Below are 20282 nucleotides of genomic sequence, written 5' to 3'. Positions count from 1 at the left end.
TATTAAGGGAACAAATTACTAATCAACACAACCACAATGTCCTAGTATTTTCAGTAGGGTATAATGGAAGGTTTGAATGAATGTGTATGAGAGTACAGTTCATAATAAGTTCAAAATACAAACCAACGAAACATATGTCTTTATCTTGCCCTCTGCAAACCCAAATTTCTCACTTTTCCTTTTCTTAACAATGAGTGAAGCAGCGGGGGGGCAAGCTGCTTTAGATACCACAGACATTAATTACAGCTCTTTTCAAAGAGATTTACTACAGGACTTTGTGTGTCTCTCTCTTTCTGTTTCATTTTAGGAGTATATGCCCAGAAGTGCAGACAAATACACACACACGCGTGTGTGAGAAGCTAAAGTTCTCAACCTAGGGGCCCATGTGATGCACTTACCTTGTCTCAGGGTTGTAGCCTAGTATGTAGAAGAATGAATCCACTCGGGCTTTAAACTCTCTAGCAGCAAATATGTCAGAAAAATGGGAGATGTTACACTTCCCTCTGAAAATAAACAAACAAAAAATGTTAGCAATACCATCAACTGCTTTGTATATAAAAATACTGCTGGACAGAAGAATTGATGTTTTTGAACTGTGGTGCTGGAGAAGACTCTTGAGAGTCCCTTGGACTGCAAGGAGATCCAACCAGTCCATCCTAAAGGAGATCAGTCCTGGGTGTTCATTGGAAGGACTGATGCTGAAGCTGAAACTCCAATACTTTGGCCACCTCATGCGAAGAGCTGACTCATTTGAAAAGACCCTGATGCTGGGAAAGATTGAGGGCAGGAGGAGAAGGGGACGACAGAGGATGAGATGGTTGGATGGCATCACCGACTCAATGGATATGGGTTTGGGTGGACTCCGGGAGTTGGTGATGGACAGGGAAGCCTGGTGTGCTGTGATTCATGGGGTCACAAAGAGTTGGACACAACTGAGCAACTGAACTGAACTGAACTGGTAAGAGGTATGTAATAAAAAATATTCTTTCCCTTATAAAAAAAAATTATACTGCTGGAAAGGTATGAGTGAGGGAGATGTAACTCAATTCATAGTACTCCAAGAAAATGCAGAATATGGTGACAAACTCATTAATTATCTATTCATAAAAATGGGAGTTCCCCCCCGAAATAAGAAAATGTCCGATAATATCTATACTTTTTGTTTCATGACTGCTTTTACCTACAACTTTACAACATTGCCGGGGTCCAGCCCCGGTGGAACCAGGGTGATTTGAAGGAGAGACGGAGTAGGCGAGGAAAAAACTTATTTATTTATTAATATAATATTAGATTAGGGAGAAATAGTGTAGTAGGAAAATTAAGTGGAGAAAGAAGGCTGAATAACTTGGTTTACGTGGGAAGCCAATAAAGTTCCAGACAAGGAGCTTGCATCATCTACGTTAGGCCACTGGTGTCCTCTTGAATATCGGGGGGTGCCCCGCCTTGGGCTCCCCCTCGCATGATCTTAAAAGCCGGGACAAGTAAGTAGGCATGGTGAGCCTCCACGCCCTAGATGGGAATTCAGCCAGAAATTAGAGAGGAGACACGGGGGAAACCACTCCAGTGACTGGCCCGTCCTCTACTGTTCAGAAGGCCTTTTATACTTTTTGATTATACATAGAGATCAATGAGTAACACAAAGTTATGCAGCGTTAGCAGCCCAGATTCTCATCAAAACCAGGCTTTTCTCTCTGCATACCTAGTTGTATACACAAATCTTGGGTAATTTACATCATCCTCCAGCCAAAAGGGCCAATTAACATTTTACAGCCTTTTTTCTGATAAGGGTTTGTCAACCAGAAGACTTATTTGTGTTGATCTTTCCAAAGTGTGATGCCACTCTCAGAAAGCACTAAATAAAGTTACATTCTTACATAGCAAAGACACAGCAATTTATAACAAGTAAAAGGGGTACAGTGATTTATAACAAAAGAAAAGTAATTAACTGAAAAGTCTAGTGTTGCTAACATCAAAACTATTATATATCTTTTTCCATATCCCGTTTACATTGATTAACATTCTCTCAGGTGCCTAAAAGATAAAGAACATGGAGGTCTGCGAGCAATCATTAAGTCAACAGTGAAAACCCGTCACCAATATGATTTTTAGCTCTTTAGAAAAGGCTCTGTATCTTTAAGATGCTTTTAAGCTTTGTGCCTCTCGCAGTTGGGGGCTGTAAGCAATTCACAAGCTGTAAGAGGTCTGGGGGAACCTGTTAGGCAAGCTAGAGAGCTATCAGAGGGGTTTAACTGAAACATCCCTTTCAAATGCAGAAGACTAAAGCCTTGATTTGACTTTTTTCAGAGAATATCAGAAGAGCAGAGTGAAAAAGCTGGCAGATTTTTTGGTTTGGGGGGTACATGCTCAGGAAATTCCAGGGGGAACCCCTGAAGCCTAACGTCCTTGCGTTTTGTCAGGCTTCCTTCCTCATGACCTTGTCACGGGCGGGATTCCTCACGCTGGCTGCCGGCACAACATAACTGCTTTAATCTCAGTCTTCTAAGTCTTATAATAAAATTAAACAACAAAGATAAACTAAGGGCAGGATTGGGATAAAAGGATATGAAACATTTTTGGGGAAAATTTAAACCACAGTCACACTACTTTACCCAAAAACCCATCTAAAGTCTTTGTAATCATCAAAGCAAAATGGGCCTTTTTCTCCTGCTGCCTTAAGATAAGGAGAAAGTGTAACTGAGTATGGAAGACATTCACTGTCTTGGAAATTAAAACCTGGAGAAATTTTAACTTTTTAAATATATACATGTGTTTGAATATAGAAATACACACTTCCCAAATTTTCAGGTAATATTAAATGACTACATTGGAAAATACTTTCCATCAAAATACTGCAATAAAGAGCAGTAAGGCAGGTTCATATACTAACATAAGTTAGACCACAATATAGTTGAGCATTCTACATAACTCCTGAAGCAGAGTTCCCAGGCACCAAATGTAAATGTCATTTACATCACACCATGAGGTAGTGCCCACCTTCCCATGAAACACACCTATGCACACACTGGAGTGTTGGGAGAACTTCCAGGATTCCCAAGAAGGCAAGGAGGTTTTAAGAATTTCAACTCCCTTAGCCATTTAGGCAACTTTAACATCAAGTGGAAGCCAAAGGCTAAAATCAGAGTAAAGAGAATTGGTGGATCAAAGGTTCACCAACAACACATGTGAGACACTTCCAGGGATGTGACCTCCCACCGCTTGAGTAGGCATTCCATTCCCACAAGGATCCACTAGCTGAAACGTTAACAATATGCACACACTTGCTACTGGCCAAGGTGTTAGTGAAAGAAACTGAGGGATGTCAACATGGCAGATGTTCATTCACTTCCTGCCAAATCAAAAAGCAACGCCCTCCTTTCCCAAACAGCTTAAGGAAACTGTGACCAAAGCCTCAGTATTGGGCAGAAGACAAGATGATCTCAGACAATCTCCATTTTAGAAATGTAATAAAAATACTATTGAATTCCTAAAGTTCCTTTGTATACAACTGATTAGAAGACAGCATAGGGTTACTGAACACTTAAAATGTGACTGGTGCAACTGAAGAGAAATGAATTTTAAATTTTACTTAAAATCCTTTGTTGACAGCAGCTTTCCTATAGTGAGCAGCATCCCTAGCCTCTGCCCCAAAGCACCCAAATACGCCATCAGTGTGACACCCCAAAACACTGCCAAAATGCTCCCAGGGAAGGACATGGCTGTGTTGTGCTTAGGTGCTCAATTGTGTCTGACTCTTTTTGACCCCATGGACAGTAGCTCACCAGGCTCCTCTGTCCATGGGGATTCTCCAGGCAAAAACACTGAAGTAGATTGCCATGACTTCTTCCAGGGGATCTTCCCAACCCAGGGACCAAAACCAAATCTTCCGCACTTGCAGGCAGATTCTTTACTGGAGGGGCAACACAAATGGTTCAGGGAAAACCCAGATCAGTGAGAAGAGAAGGCTGTCATCTGGTAAATGACTATGAAACTGTACTAATGGGGTTTTATCTACCACTATGTCCTTCAACTGTTTCCTGTTTAATTATAGGAAGAGTATGGATATTCATATGTTAATTTTATATCCTGCTACTCAATGTCTTAGCGTATGATATAGTTTAATCATTGATTCTCTGAGGTTTTCCCGAATGCTAACTGTATATGGAAATAAACATAGTTTCACTTCTTCTTCACCCTTTCTTAAGCCTCATACTGAGGGCTTCTCCAGTAGCTCAGTGGTAAAGAATTCACCTGACAAGAAGATGAGGGTTTAATACCTGAGGTGGAAAGATCCCCTGGAAGAAGAAATGACAACCCATCCCAGTATGCTTGCCTGAAAAATCCCACGGACAGAGGAGCCTGGAGAGCCACGGCTCATGGAGTTGCAAAGAATCAGTCCAGAGTTAGCGACTGAACAACAAACGGAAGTCTCCAGCTGCACTGTTCGGCTAACACGATGAAAACGTGGAAGGCAGTGGAAACTGAGGACATCTTCGCCTTCTTCCTGATCTCAATGACAATGTCTCTCAGGTATTCCCATTAAACACGACACCTACTTTAGAATAACTGCATCACAACCATAGTTTTGGGGATAAGCTTTTCCTCTAGACTTACTAACATGGTACATGGTATTAACAGAGTCTTGAGCAGTAAACCTACCCTGCATTCCTGGAATAAATCCCAGTTGGTCATAATGTACTTTTAATAAAATATCAGAATTCTTTAAAGTACTTGATTAATTAGACCTAATGTTTTTTTCTCATAAATTTCTGCTTCTATCATTACTGCTTCCTTCATTGTGCTTTTGTTGTTTGTAACAGTTTGTTCACACTAGCCTTGGTACAAAATGTCCATCAACAAAGAAACAGGTAAACAAAGTACTATATATTTTATAATGAGATTACTAGATAACAATACACAGGAAAGAGTTACTGATGATAGCACATTGTGAAAAATCTAAAAAACTAAAAGTTGTGTAAAAGAAGCCACACACAAAGAAATTACATACTGTATGATTCTGTTTATATGAAGTTCTAGAAGAGCATAGAGGAATTGATGGGGGGAGAAATCAGAACAGTGGCTGTTTTGGGGAGGGAAGTTTAGAGAGAAGAGCTGCGGAAGGGAAATTTTTAGGATGATGGGAACATCTTGTGTCTTGTTTGGGGTCAAACAAATTTGCCAAAATTTATGAAAATGTAAACTTGAATTCTGAATTTTTTGGTGTATATATATATAAAGTACTGGGAGAAAATAAAGCAAGTGTCATGAGCATGGAGCTGCAGCTGTCCCTGCCGGTTCAGGAGCCCTGAGTACTGGGCAGAGGTGAAGACAGGGCTGGCCTGAGCAGGAAGCCCCTCAGCACTCAGTTGGTTCTAACTGGCCGGAATCCGTTCTGAGATATGTCTCATGTCACCTGGCGCTGAAGAGCTTGCGTTTAAAGTGTGTGTGCATGTACCATTTTAAGCACTCAGTATTTTTTCTCCAGCACTCTCCTTTCTTCATGCTCTAGCTCAGAACAGTACATTATTTGACAGTGTTTGTGAAATGGAGGCAGAGAGACTGCTAGGAGAAAACTGCCATCACGCCCACCTCTCTGAAACAGTTGCTTTCACAGCCTCCTCAGTCCTGCAGTCCCCATATCTAACGTGATGCTTCTGAAGACAGGGAAGCATCATGCTTGAGGGTCCTTCTGTTCAGCAGCAACAAGAGTTTCCTGGGAAAGACTTGCTTGGGAAGTGCTTTGCTGTGATGCCCCACAGGTATGCCCTGGGCACCAGACCACCTAGACAGCTCTGTGGCTAGTGGGAGAGGGCCATCTGAAGGGGACGAAAAAGAAGAGAGAACCTCCTCATACAAGCAGAGAAACAAATGGAAACCCTGGCCAGAAATTCATTCCCTCAAACTAGACCCAGAATTGAGCAAGTCTTCATACACCCCAGATATACAAACCTCAGAGAAACTCATGGAGAGAGAGGCCCACAAGCTTATACAGACAGCTCAGAGTAGCATGTTTGTTTACAGCTATCACTGCCACTCTTAAAAATGAGGGGGAAAAAGATTGTGAGACAGAGGGATTATCATGTCTGTTGCATAGGCATAGAATTTTTTTCTTTTTTAGATTTCTTTTCTGTTTCTATTTCTTCCGTTTCCTTTGCCTTCCTTTATGGGTTATATGAAGGTTTTCTAGATTCCATCTTGATACAGTGTTCTGAGTGTATTGCTCTATATAATTTTACAGTCAGTTCAGTCACTCAGTCATGTCTGACTCTTTGCCACCCCATGGACTGCAGCATGCCAGGATTCTCTGTCCATCACTAACTCCCAGAACTTGCTCAAACTCATGTCCATCAGGTCAGTGATGCCATCCAACCATCTCATCCTCTGTCGTCCCCTTCTCCTCCTGCCTTCAATCTTTCCCAGCATCGGGGTCTTTTCCAATGAGCCAGTTCTTTGCATCAGGTGGCCAAAGTATTGGAGTTTCAGCTTCAGTGTCAGTCCTTCCAAAATTCAGGACTGATTTCCTTTAGGATGGACTGGTTTGATCTCATTGCTGTATAAGGGACTCTCAAGAGACTTCTCCAACACCACAGTTCAAAAGCATCAATTCTTCAATGCTCAGCTTTCTTTATGGTCCAACTCTCACATCCATACATGACTAGTGGAAAAACCATAGCTTTGACTAGATGGAGCTTTGTCAGCAAAGTAATGTCTCTGCTTTTTATATGCTGTTTAGGTTGGTCATAGCTTTTCTCCCTAGGAGCAAGTGTCTTTTAATTTCATAGCTGCAGTCACCATGTGCAGTGATTTTGAAGCCCAAGAGAATAAAATTTCCCCATCAATTTCCATGGAAATGGAAACTATTTCCATGGTTTCCCCATCTATTTGCCATGAAGTGATGGGACCGGATGCCATGATCTTTGTTTTTTGAAGATCATCTTTTGAGTCTTAGCCCAGCTTTTCACTCTGTTCTTTCACTTTCATCAACAGGCTCTTTAGTTCTTCTTCACTTTCTGCCATAAGGATGGTTATCATCTGCGTATAGGAGGTTGTTGATATTTCTACCAGCAGTCTTGATTCCATCTTGTGCTTCATCCAGCCTGGCATTTAGCATGATGTTCTCTACATATAAGTTAAATAAGCAGGGTGACAATATATAGCCTTGACGTACTCCTTTCCCGATTTGGAACAAATCTATTGTTCCAAGTCCAGTTCTAACTGTTGCTTCCTGGCCTGCATACAGATTTCTCAGGAGGCCAGTAAGGTGGTCTGGTATTCTGAGCTCTATGAAGAATTTTCCACAGTTTGCTGTGATCCACACAGCCAAAGGCTTTGGCATAGTCAATAAAGCAGAAGTAGATGTTTTTTCGGAACTCTCTTGCTTTTTCTATGATCCAATGGATGTTGGTAACTTGATCTCTGGTTCCTCTGCCTTTTCTAAATCCAGGTTGAACATCTGGAAGTTCACAGTTCACATTCTGTTGAACCATGGTTCAACAGTTTCAGTGGTTGCTCTAAATACAACAATATACAACATTACTGCCACTAAATCCTCTATGCCTTGCCACTATTAAAATTTAATTGTCTTAAGTGTTTAAGAAACCTTCTTAAATACTCCTTAAAGACACAAATGGCAACCCACTCCAGTACCCTTGCCTGGAAATCCCATAGGCAGATGAGTGTGCTAGACTATAGTCTATGAGGCCTCAACGAGTCGGACACGACTGAGCGACTTCACCTTCACCTTCAAAGACACAAAAGTAAACACAAACAAATGGGAAAATATCCCCTATTCATGGATAGGAAACTTCAATATGGCACTTTTCCAAACTTTTAAAACATACTATAAAGCCTCTGTGGGCTTCCCCTGTAGTTCAGTGGTAAAAGATCCACCTGCAGTGCAGGCAACACAGGAAATGCTTGAGTCATTCCTTTTGAGTCGGGAAGATCCCCCAGAGAGGGGCAGGGCAACCCACTCCAGAATTCTTGCTGGGGGAATCCCATGGACAGAGGAGCCTTGCAGGCTGTGGTCCATGGGCTGCAAAGAGTTAGACATGACTAAACACACACATAAAGCCTCTATAATTAAGAGTGTAGCGCCAGCACATAAACAGACAATAGGAAACAGAATAGCAAGTCCGGAATACATACTGGAAATAAAGGGGGCATCTCAAACCACTGAGGTAGACAGTAAACGGTACTGGGTGGGTCAGTTGGGTAGAATGCCTCTATAAAACGTGGGGTACGGGGGCTTCCCTGGTGGTCCACAGGTGAAGAATCCATCTTCCAGTGCAGCGAATGCAGGCTCAATCTCTGCACAGGGAACTATGATCCCACCTGCCACAGGGCAACCAAGCCCTTGAACTGCAACTAGAGAAGCAACAAAGACCTAACACATCTCCCCCAGCCCCTCCAAAAAAAAAAGAAATAATGGTGTAAGTAAGTACTTTCTAACTATGACTCAAAGTCCTGAGGGAATGAAAGAAAAGACTGGTAAGTCTGACTAAACAGAAATAAGCTTTGCATAATTTTTAAAATGATAAAATTACAAGAAAACCAACAGAAGTAGGAGAAAATATCTGCAACAGGCATATTAATAACTTTTAGAAAGGGAGAGACAAAGATAAAAACCCACAGAAAAGACATGAATAGATAATTCATAGAAATATAGACAAAAATATCCTTCAGAAATGAAAAAATGCTCAAACTCACTCACTGTTAGCAAAGTAAAGTTGAACAACACTGAGATACTGTTTCTCATCTATCAATCAGACAGGCAAAAGTTTTTAAAATAACATAACACATTCTTTTGGGAAACAGAAAGCCTCAGACATTGTTGGAGGAAATGCAAATTGGTATATGCTCTCAGGGTAGGAAAACATATATACATAAACTTTTCAATTCAGCAACCCCTTTCCTAGGAATCCACCCTGAAGATACTCGTCCAGTAATAAGGAATCACATCTGCACAAGGATGCTCACTGCAGCATCGTTTATGATCGAAACAACCCACATGCCACACAAGAGAGCAGGTGAGTAAGCCACAGCACAGCCATACAGTGGAATGCTACACAGCTGTGGAAAAGAGTGAGCGGAATGAACTGCCATGGAGCAATTTCTAGAACCACGAAGTGAAAAAAAGCAAAGTGCAAAAGAGTATGCTATCCTTCACGTAAGAAAGAAGGCACAAGAAAATAGACATGTACTTGCTCATCTGTGAAAAGAAAATACAAGAAGTATAAACTAAGAGGTAAAGAGATCAGTTATCTATACCAGGTAGCTAGGCAAGAGGAGGGAAGAAATGGGGAATGGGAACATGGCAGTGGGGCTCAAGACTGGATCTTCTTACAGCTCTGAACCTTGGAGCCACAGCAATAGTCCACAAACCCTCCCTCACCCAAAAACTAAACATCTCAAATCAACGAAGAGGAACCAAAGTTGGAATAAAAGTCTAACAAAGGTGAACCTAGCTATACCATAAATAAATAATACAAGCACACCTAGGGAGCTATGAAAAACAGAACTGACCTGAATGATTTGAGAAAACAGGCTCTTGTCCATAATATACACTATGTGAAAAAATGTGTTTGTCACTCAGAAATGTCTGACTCTTTGTGACCCCAGGGACTGTACATAAGACTTAAGACTAAGATGCAGTCAATAAATTTGTTTCTCACAGGTGCATGGGTAACAAATTCTGAAACTAAGTATATCAAAGAATTGGATAAAAATAAGCAAATATAAACATATTTTTAAAAAATAAGAGCTGAGTGTTTCACTGTAGAAGAAAGAAGTTACCAGTAAAGGGGAGGAGAGGGACCTCCCTGGTTAAGACTCTGCTTTCACTTCAGGGGGCGTGGGTTTGATCCCTGGTTGGGGAACTAAGGTCACACATGCAGTGAGCAATGGCAAAAAGAAAAAAGAAAAGGGGAGGGTACGAGGAATCTTGTGGTGCTAGGCAGACCACGCCCTCTGCTCTGAACCACATGAAGACACAGGGAGAAGCCAGCAGTCTGCACACCAGAGCCAGGTGCTCACCAGAACTCACACACACAGGCAGCCTAAGACACAAACACACACACCTGGAACCTCTAGCCTCCAAAACTCTAAGAATGAAATTTCTCTTGTTTATAAGCCACCCAGTCTATCGTCTTTTGTTTCTAGCAACCCAAATGAAGTAAGGTGACCATGAAAACCAAGTAAGGTCTTTGATTCAATGGCATTGTTCCAATGCTATTTCTTGGTTCTGACAGCTATACTGTAATTACATAAGATGCTAACACAGATGAAAACTGGGAGAGAGATACATGGAAATTCAGTATTTGTAACTTTTCTTTGTGTCCAAAAGTAGCTCCCAACAATAGAATTTTTAAAAGACTATGACACGTTCAAGGGCAAAGACAGCATACTACTGAGGTGTTCCCAGCAGCTACAGAGCCTTCCCCCTATGAGTAGCTCAATAATGTGTGAAATGATGGATGAATAAAGAAATCAATGGTTGGCAAGTTATGGTATCTAATGAAGTTCTAAGCATGTACAGACAGAACAATAAAAATGCTGTAGGTCAGTCATTTCATATAAAAAGAACTGTGGACTGAAGCTGAAAAATGAGTCTTAAGTTGCAACACTAAGAGCTCTGAGGCTTCGTGAGAGCCCTGAGGGAACTTGCGGGAGCTAAAGGAACTTTGCAAATTCTAAGGAAGGGCTGAGGAACTATACCATGATGTCATTAATCTGTTTCAATTACTACACACATGTGATTCCAGCTGTCCATAACAAAGTAAGCAGATAATTTGATTTGGGTTGAAAAAGGGGCAATCAGAAGCCCAAAAGACATAATTTAAGGTTTCTTGGTCCAGGGCTTCCAGAAAATTCACTCCAAAACATATTCTTATGACAGTGAATTCCTAGGTTAGATGACATCTTATAACCTGACCTACCTTGGATATTTTTTTCCCAATAGGACACAGATAATCAGAAGGCTGGAAAATAGCTCTCAAGCTGATGAGACAGCTGTGACCTCCTGTCTGCCCTCCTCTACCAATACTTGAGAATCTTCTGTTACAAGTGACCTGAAAATATTGTCTGGGTCACATGTTCATAATCCAATCAACAAACAATCACTCTTGATCCTTTGATGTCAATAAAATATTATCCTTAGGCCAAAAAACAAACAAACAAACAAACAAACTATAACAGCAGATAAACTGCAAGCTACATTTTTTTATTTAGCTTAATCTAGCTAATCTGCTGATTCTCAGAACATCTGGAGATGGCTCCTAGGGCTGAACACTTCTCCCCATGCCTGAAGTGATCTGAGAATCCACTCAAGTCATCCCAGAGGCCACAGAGAAATGAAGTAACTGTACCACCAAGAACTCAACACAGAACTGTACTTCATTTCACTTTTTATTTTCTTCCCTTTATGCCTTTAAGAAGCCAATTCAGATTCATGAGCACTACTCAGGCTACTGAGTATGAGATATTCTGCAAGAGGCTTCTTCATGCTCTGTACTTTCCTGGATACAGAACCAGTTCAGGGTTCTGTCACTTAATCATATGACGTTTTTTTTTAAGTTGTTTAAAAGAAGGCACTAAGGTTAACAAATGTGACCTTCATCATGAAACCAGGGAGCAGAGCCAGGATTCAAGCTGAAGTCTCCTAATTTCCATCTGGATCTTTTCCTATCACACCAGTGTCAGCCAAAAATACATACCTGGGAGTAAGGAGAACTCAAAAAGACTACTAACATAGTATTACTACCTGGTTATTGATCAACGTAAAGAAGAAAAGAAAATAAACAGTTGTACAAACTTAGCCTCAAAGGTAGGAATGGGGGATAGCCAAGGCAAGAATTTAAGAACAGCAGCACAGCAATAATGCTGGACCTTAACTCAGATTTCTACTACTGTGAAGATCCCACCATCTCTTCTGGGAATAAATCCGGTCAGCAGGGGGCACCGGGGGAATGCTACAGGCTCCATTTACACAGAGAGGCTGCCTAGGAGTTCTGTTTTCCTTTTGATTTGTGATGGTGAAAGGACAAAGCTCTCTGGGCCTTTACAGCCCAACCCCAGCACCAGCTTGAAAGAGAAAGTTATACATGGGTTTCCTCCTGAGTGAATGGAAGGGCCAGAGCCCCCTCAGAGACTCTGTGAGCCCAAAGAATCCACACAACTGAGCACTTTGATCTCTGAGAAGAATGGTGCTAAGTAAGCACTATCGTCCTTTTTCTTTCTTTTTTGTCCTCCATGGGTTTTTCAGTGCATTCATTTGATCCTCGTTCATGTGCCTATGGACTATTTTATTTGTCCTCTTTCAAAATTGAAGTTTATTTTTGGCAGTACTACTTTTTACCTGTGGAGAATGAAAAAAATTCTTTCAATGGTCAAACAGTGAATGAAGAATTGGAATTAAAAAATGAAAGCCTAACCCCCACCCCTATACTTTAAAATTAAAGTAATCTAGCTTTAGTGAAGAGAAAAGGAATAGAGATTCCTAGGGGCACTGCTATTCAACTCTGCTTTTATCAGAGTGATCCTATGGTGAGCACTCTGCCACTGCAAACCAGGATTATCAAGCAAAAGCAAGAACCCCCAGATGAGCCCCGGATGCAGACAAATGTCAACACACCCACAAGGGTTACAGAGCAGCTGCTAGACCAGATCACCAGTAACCATGTGGTGATGCTCACATTCATCTGGTGTCCTTAGGGAAAAAAACCCAACTGTCAAGTCACCCAAGAGATGCTCTGTTTGTAGCAGACAAAAATCAAATTTAAGACGACAGTTTTATAAAACCATCTCATGACCTCTTTAAAGGAAAATGCCACGTGAGAAAAAAAAAAAAGCTAATCAAGAAGGGTTCTAGCCGTATACACAGCGAAAAGGAGATAAGGAATCACCGCAATAGCACTCCAGCTCTTCGGTGGCCACTGAAGACACGATGACACATACAATTACAGAAGATACTGATTATAAACCGAGTCAAAGTTCATTCATCTGGGTCCACCTACAATTATCTGAAACAACTGGTTCTTCTAAAAATGCTAAAATAGTATAAAATGACTATACAGATCCATCAGTCTCTGATAAATTTTCAAATAAATTTTCTATAAGCATAAATATAAAAATCCATTGAATAACCAGAGTAACTTATCTCACATGTTTACTTAACTTAAACTCTAAACTGATTATAAATCATTCACCTGAATCAATGAAATAAGATGGGGTTGTTGGGGTGGGAAGCATGTAAAACAGGTAAGAAATTATCCCAGGATCAATCCACTTGTCTTGGCTGACAATTCAGTGGTTCCATCAATCTGTCCAACCTTCCATTAATTCACTCTGTTCATCATGCAAGTTTAAGATTGGAAAACCACCCCCAAGAAGACATGAAAAGCTTGGGGGAATTTTGAAAGAAATTTATAAAACACTACAGGAATTCTCCAAATGTATCTCAAGCTCTATAAGAAGCCAAATCTAACCCCATACATGCCTTTCCTTACAGCAGAGGCTGGCAGACTACAGTCTGCAATCCAGAGCTGGTCTACCACCTGCTCTTGTACAGCCTGAGATCTAAGAATGGTCTTTCCATTTTTAAATGGCCACAAACTAAGTCAGAGAAGACTTGCATCTCCTGACATGTGGAAATTAAATGAAATTCAGACTTCGGTGTTCACAAGTAAAGTTTTATTGGCTCGCAGCCATCTCACTTGTTTACGCATTGCCTCTGGCTTTTGTACTATGATGGCTGAATTGAGTAGCTGCAATTAGAGACCATGAAAGACTATCTGACCAAAAAAGTTTGCCCAAACCTGCCCTGTGTTAAAAGTTGCTACACTTTGCCTTGAGATAACTGGCTTGAGCTACGCAGCTTTATACAAGAGGCTCCATATGGTTCTGCTGAATACCATCTGAGCAATATAATAGAGAAATCGCTCTATCTCATTGTAGCTAAACGCCAGCAAATCCCTATGATTTGTTTTTAAACTGTATTCTTTAACAAAAAAAGTGGTTCTTTCACCATTTTTGTTATTTCTGATGGGGGAAAAGGTATAATAAAATCTCTTGTCTTATTCCTTTACCACTTAAGAAGCCCCAAGTCTTCATCTCATAAACAAAATATACCAGAATAAATAGGTATTTTTTTCTTGAAAGGGACAGAAAATACCAAAAGGTATGAAGCTAATGCTCACTTTTTTGGCATTATTACCAAAGACTTTAAGACTAGCAGCAACGTTACCTCAGAATAAAATGTTCAATATGCTTTCCCCATTCCCAAGTAACGGGCTTCCCAGGTGGCACAGCGGAAAAGAATCTGCCTTCCAAAATGCAGGAGACACAAGAAATGTGGGTTCTATCCCTGGATAGGGAAGATCCCCTGGAGGAGGAAATGGCAACCCATTCCAGTATTCTTGCCTGGAGAATCCCATGGACAGAGGAATCTGGCAGGCTACAGTCCATGGGATCGCACAGAGTCAGACACAAGTAAGCGACGAACACTTTTCTAGTGGCAGAGACTGAATCTTCAGGCAATAATCTATATAATAATCAGTCATGTCCGACTCTTGGTGACCCCATGGACTGTAGCCCGCCAGGCTCCTCTGTCCATGGGATTCTCCAGCCAAGAATACTGGAGTGGGTAGCCATTTCCTCCTCCAGGGGATCTTTCCAACCCAGGTATTAAACATGGGTCTTCTGCATTGCAGGCAGATTCTTTACCATTTGAGCCACCAGGGAAGCCCAATCTGTTTAACACCTCACCCTAAGTAATTCAGCAATAAATTTTCAAGGAAATAAAATACATAACTATAGGGGGTGGGGGAGGAAGGAAGGAAGAAAAAAATATAGATTTTCCCTCCACCCAGATTAGTGAAGACAGAGGCCACCTCTGAGACCTCAACAATCCACAAAGTTCACACCGAGTGCCAGCTTGCTGAGACCACACATGGAGTGTGACTGGTATTAAGATATCAGATGAGATCTGGACAGCTCAGACTCTGTACCTGCATGCTTGACGACTTCTTCTCCACAGAAGGATCACGCATCTTAGGTGCTTACCTGAGGGCGGCGGCATGGTAAGTGTCAACGTAATCGGAAATGAAGAGCTCTCGGTTCTTGATAACTGGGTCTGTAATGACAAGTTCTCTTCCAGAGTCTGTCCAAAAAGGAAAATAAGAAAAAATTAATTAGGAGAATATTATAACTGAGTTTCCCAAAATAGGAAAACTCTACAAAACTTTTCTTTCAGGTTCAACTTCTACTATAAAAAGCACAATAAATAACCAGTCCTGGTCAGCAAAACCTAGAAGAAGAATAACATACAGCAGGAGTAACAGGAAAAAGTGTTCTGCCGAATCTGTTTTTGCCCGTTAGTTAAGTCCCCACCATTTGCTGAAATGCTTAAGCACAAAATGAAAGAAGGGAAAGAAACAACTATCATACTTTAGCAACTTGCTAACCACTAAAAAATAAAATGTTACTGATCTTATGCATCTTACATTTTATTACTAAACTATATTTAAAAAAATCATTTAACTGCTTTAACAGAACTTTTAATAGTTTCAAAAAAGAAAAAAATGGTAAAATATAGAAGACTATTATTCTTCAAAGCTGTTTGCATATTATTGCACTCACAGGCTTGACCTCTAATGTGACCTTAATCAAAAAAAAATAGGAAAAGAAAACTGTTTTTGACCACTGGTTTGTTGACTCAAAACTCATCTCCCAAAGCAGTGTGAAGGAGTGAGACAACCACAGATATAAGGGCCAGAGAGCTGGACCCCTGCGCTGGGGCCTCCACTCAGAAGACAGGAAGTCTCAGCAACTCTCTCAGCCTCTCTGAGCCCTGATTTCCTCATCCGGAAGTGGGGAGTGACAACCCCTAAAGCATATAAACAATGGGTAACAAATGTCAATCAGCTAGAATGAGGCCTAGCACCTTTCAAAACAAGAAGTCAATGAAAAGAAGCTATTACACTTCTGAACAAATGGAATGTACATTTATATAATGTACATTCATATGTACACTACATATGTATATATTACATATGCACACTCATATGCCAATAAAGTTATTGGGTAGAAACTACAATGCGAGTGGAAGAAAAAAATAAAAGATGCTCTGAACTACCTTCCTACTGTTCTAAAAGTCAAAACTCAAAGTTCAAAATACTCAGGAAAGCTCTGCTTTGAAAACTGAAGTTCACAACCCTGAATTCAGAGAAGTTCAAAAATACAGTTATTTAAAAGAAACAAAATGCAATTCTATAGGATTTTAAGTGTCATTAGTTCAACATTAGGTGAGAAAAAGGAATAAGAAAACAAAGCTACTTTTATTTCTGAAAATGTATCTTTACTCCAAGTTCAAGGAGAAGATGTTACCTGCACATGATCAGTTTGTTTCTCTTTCAAGGCAGAAACAGTAAAAGAACCCAACAAAAAAGTGAACACTCCAGTAAAGTCTTTATTTATAAAATGCTTTTTCAGTGAAAATTCTGGACAGTGGTTATCTCTGTTTAATGAATGTTCTTAGAAAGAACTTTGCCCAAAGCTAAGAAAGGGTAAGGGTCAAACCAGAAGGAGATATTTACCATTTTCATTATGTCGATCCTGAACCAAATGCTGGTACACAGAATCTGGGACTTCAGACTGACGGTAGTACCATTTGACGTTCATGAGTAGATGGTCCCTCTTACTCTGAAAAGGAAAATCTAACAGCATTAGGAACAGGACTGCAGGCGCCCACAGGCGCATACCATACCCATGATCAAAAGCCCCTGGGAACAGGCGGACAGGCAGAGGAGGGGACACATAATTACTACCAGCACCACAAAAATATGGACAAGTTAATCATGAGGTCAATTTTTACATTTTGAAAAATCCCAGCCAAAATACTCTTATGACTCTATCCCTCAAAGTAACTTATTTCAGGAAACAAAGGAAACCAAACCTGAATCTATACATTGCCCCAGTTTAATTAACTAATTCATTCAGTGTTATACTTTTTTAAATTTAACATTAACGATGTATGCAGTACTACATGAATACATAATTTTTCTACCTTAAGATTTAATTGTTAAAAAAAAAAGATTTAATTGTTTTGCAAATATTTATAAACTGTTTTCAGCACACTGTCAAAGCCATTAAGGGCAATAAATCAGAAAGAATTTACCAAGCAAGACCTAACAGATCTCTTCAAGGACTGCCAATCACCCAGACTGAATTATATCCTCCCTCCCTTTTTCTGTCATTTATTGCTCTATTGCAATGAACACAGCAAATCACTGGTGAGGAAGATACTATGAGTTCGTGGAGGGGAGATCATCTTGGGATGTCCTGAGAATAGAACACCTTAACACAAATATTTATGAATAAGGAAGAGTCTGATGGTTATCAGGGTCCTATAGATGTGTGTGGCATACTTAACCATATTATCCCTGAAAGTTAGCTTGTTTCTAGTTCATTCAAAGAGTAAAGGACCAAATACTGTCTCTTTCCATTTGAAGGCTGTGGAGAGCTTGAGGGGACCACCTCCGTGCTCCTGGCCGAGAAGCATCTCAGCATGGCAGTAAACTACGGCTTTCAGGGCCTCAGAAACACTTCTCCAACTGAGCTGAGGACAGTAATAGACCTCCCCAAGATGAGGGCAACACCAGTCCTCTCAGCAGCCTCTACCTTCTCATCCCAAGTTCACGGTCAGAAATGAATGAGAGCTAAAAAATTGAGAAATGCTTCATGTTTATAAAAGAGATGGCCAAAGCCTAAAGTAGGTTAGAGGAGCTTTCTCTAATGAAGTCAGATCCTTCAGGTTTAATAAATGAGAAGATATGAAGTCTTCACTAAAAGGCCAGGATGGCTCTTAACTATTTTTGCTAAAATACCTTAGCCATTTGAAGAACCAGAATGAAAAACGAAAACAACTGCCAGAAGTCTTGACTGAACTCAAATGTGAAGAACTGTTTCAAAGTAAATACCATACACACTAAGATTCTTACTTTCACAATTAACTGTGTCAAATACAGGGCATCATGACTAGTTTGAGTAGAACCGATTGCATACAAAGAATAATCCTACATAACGGGTACTTTTTAGTTTTTATCCATTTTGCACTTTTATATTCTATACTATTTATACTGCAGGTAGGAAAAGGAGGACAAATCAGTAGCCTGCATGAAAAGAATACATGTTACATATAGTATAGAAGTTTATATATAGACAGGAGTTTACAGACAGAAGCAATTACTTCCAGCAAGGGATTATGGAGGAAGCAACATCTGACCTGGGGGAAAATGGGAAACACTTCAGTGAATTTTTTTCTAGGCAAAGGAGAAGATCTAAGAAAGACACAAAGATAGAGAAAGCACAAGACACACACAAGATACATGCACGTGGTCCACCTGCCTGCAGCTCAGGAAAGCATTCTGTGGGACGCTGAGGAACCTGAATCTCACAGGAGCTTGGCCTTCAGCAGCTGCTAACAAATGGGGCCTTCTATCTGCACTGCTGACCAAGGCACAGTCAGTGAGATCAAAAACACTGGCCATGGGAGAGCAGTGGGACACGGCTGTGGCTTCTTCCCAAGGCAGGGCGATGAAGAGCAAGACCAAGACGAGAGCAGGCACCAGGGACAGAAGGAGACACGCCAGGGCAGGAGGGCTGAGCCTGGGCGGCAGTTCTCAGGGATAAACCCACTTAAGTAAACACACTGTTCCCTACAGGGTCTCTTGAGCTAGAACCATGGACACTGGACCCAGATGAGCCTGTTGCACAGCCTGCCCAGCACCCTGTTAGATGTGAGGCAGCATCCCTGGGCCTTCAGCCACTGCCAGCGGCACCCCTCCCTCCTCACTGTGACAACCACAATGTCTTCAAACACTGCCAAACTTCCCCTTCCCGTACAAAATACTCCCAGTTGAAAACCAATGGTCTAATGGTTTCCTTTTCAAGGAAAGCTAAAGCACAATGGTAAGACTAAACCCTGGTTCAAGCACTGCTGTGCTGGGAACATGGACTACAGGGAGGTGAAGGAATGTCTGTCAGGGTTCAAATCCCCACTCCATCACTTCCCTGTCACATGACTCTGAGCACATTACTAAGATTCTCTTCATCTACCCTTCTGTAAAACAGGATTATGGAAAACTACCTAAAAGGACACATACAAACACTGTAGCTGAACAGGTACCCAAAGAGCACTGTTTCCTCTGATAGTAAGTGACTCCAACTAATGCTTCACAGAAAACGTCAAGAACTTCACTAAGAATTGTCAGTGATGTCTTCTCTAGAATATGGATTCTTCCAGGAGATGACAGTGATGTCTATCTACCCACTCAGCTACTAACAGATGCTTCAACACTTACAGGAATGAATTACCTGATAGAGCACAAAGGAATTCAGATCAACCAGCGATTCTAGCAACACTATTCTAAAATTTATACTTTTATGTATTTCTGCAACACATCTAAGACGTATGAATACCAAAACCTGAAAAGATACCACAAAAAAAGAAAGTTACAGGCCAATATCTCTGACGAATATAGACACAAAAATTCTCAACAAAATATTAGCCAACCAAATCCAACAACACATAAGAAAGATCATACACCATGACCAAGTGTGATTCATCCCAGGTTCACAAGGATGGTTCAACAAACACAAATCAATCAATGTGACACAACCACATCAACAAAAGACAAAAACCACATGATCATCTCAAAAAATGCAGAAAAAACATGAGGTATTTGAAAATGTAAAGGTAACGGAGATAACTTTTTAAAAGTATTAACAATGGGCAATTAGACAATGCCTCTTTTTCAGAACCAAGCCAGTGATTCTGATGCTCTGAGGTATAATATGTGTTATCTTCTGAGCCAGACACACTTAATGACTCCACCCACACAGAATTACCACTCTGGTCTGTTTGCACTTGGATTTACTACTCCTATTATCAGCCTTTACAAAGGGAGCTGAAAGCCTACTAGATTTCCCAGTGCAATACTACCTGACAACCAGGGAGTGGCGGCATTGTGCTACCAAAGCCTCCAGACTCTGGATTCCACAGATGGACCGCAACAAAGGGAGGCAGGCTCAGCGTAAGACAGAAGTTCCCAATGGATGTAAATAGCTGTAATGGACACAATCTTCCTAAATAGGCTGGGAATCTGGTTGAAGATGAGACGTCTATAAAGGGAGGCACTGTGCTGCTTCAGAGACTCTAGACTAAAATCAGGTAACCTAGGATTTTGGTGCTGTCCACAGTCACTAGTCAGCTGGGGGTGACCTTGGTG

General features: G+C 40.9%; 1 protein-coding gene across 4 annotated transcripts in view; it reads right to left on the bottom strand.

Moving 5' to 3' along the window:
* RERE (arginine-glutamic acid dipeptide repeats) overlaps nt 1-20282 on the bottom strand; it is a 415540-nt gene that overhangs the window by 157769 nt on the left and 237489 nt on the right. For all 4 annotated transcript variants that reach the window (XM_018060396.1, XM_018060399.1, XM_018060398.1 and 1 more), the window contains 3 exons: nt 16590-16695; nt 15058-15154; nt 399-503 (listed from right to left, as the gene is read on the bottom strand). In XM_018060396.1, coding sequence (XP_017915885.1) covers nt 399-503; nt 15058-15154; nt 16590-16695 — 308 coding nt within the window. The remainder of the gene's footprint in view (nt 1-398; nt 504-15057; nt 15155-16589; nt 16696-20282) is intronic.

Source organism: Capra hircus, chromosome 16 (assembly GCF_001704415.2).
Source record: "Capra hircus breed San Clemente chromosome 16, ASM170441v1, whole genome shotgun sequence".
Taxonomy (NCBI): Eukaryota; Metazoa; Chordata; class Mammalia; order Artiodactyla; family Bovidae; genus Capra; species Capra hircus.
This window is presented reverse-complemented; position numbering and strand designations above follow the sequence as displayed.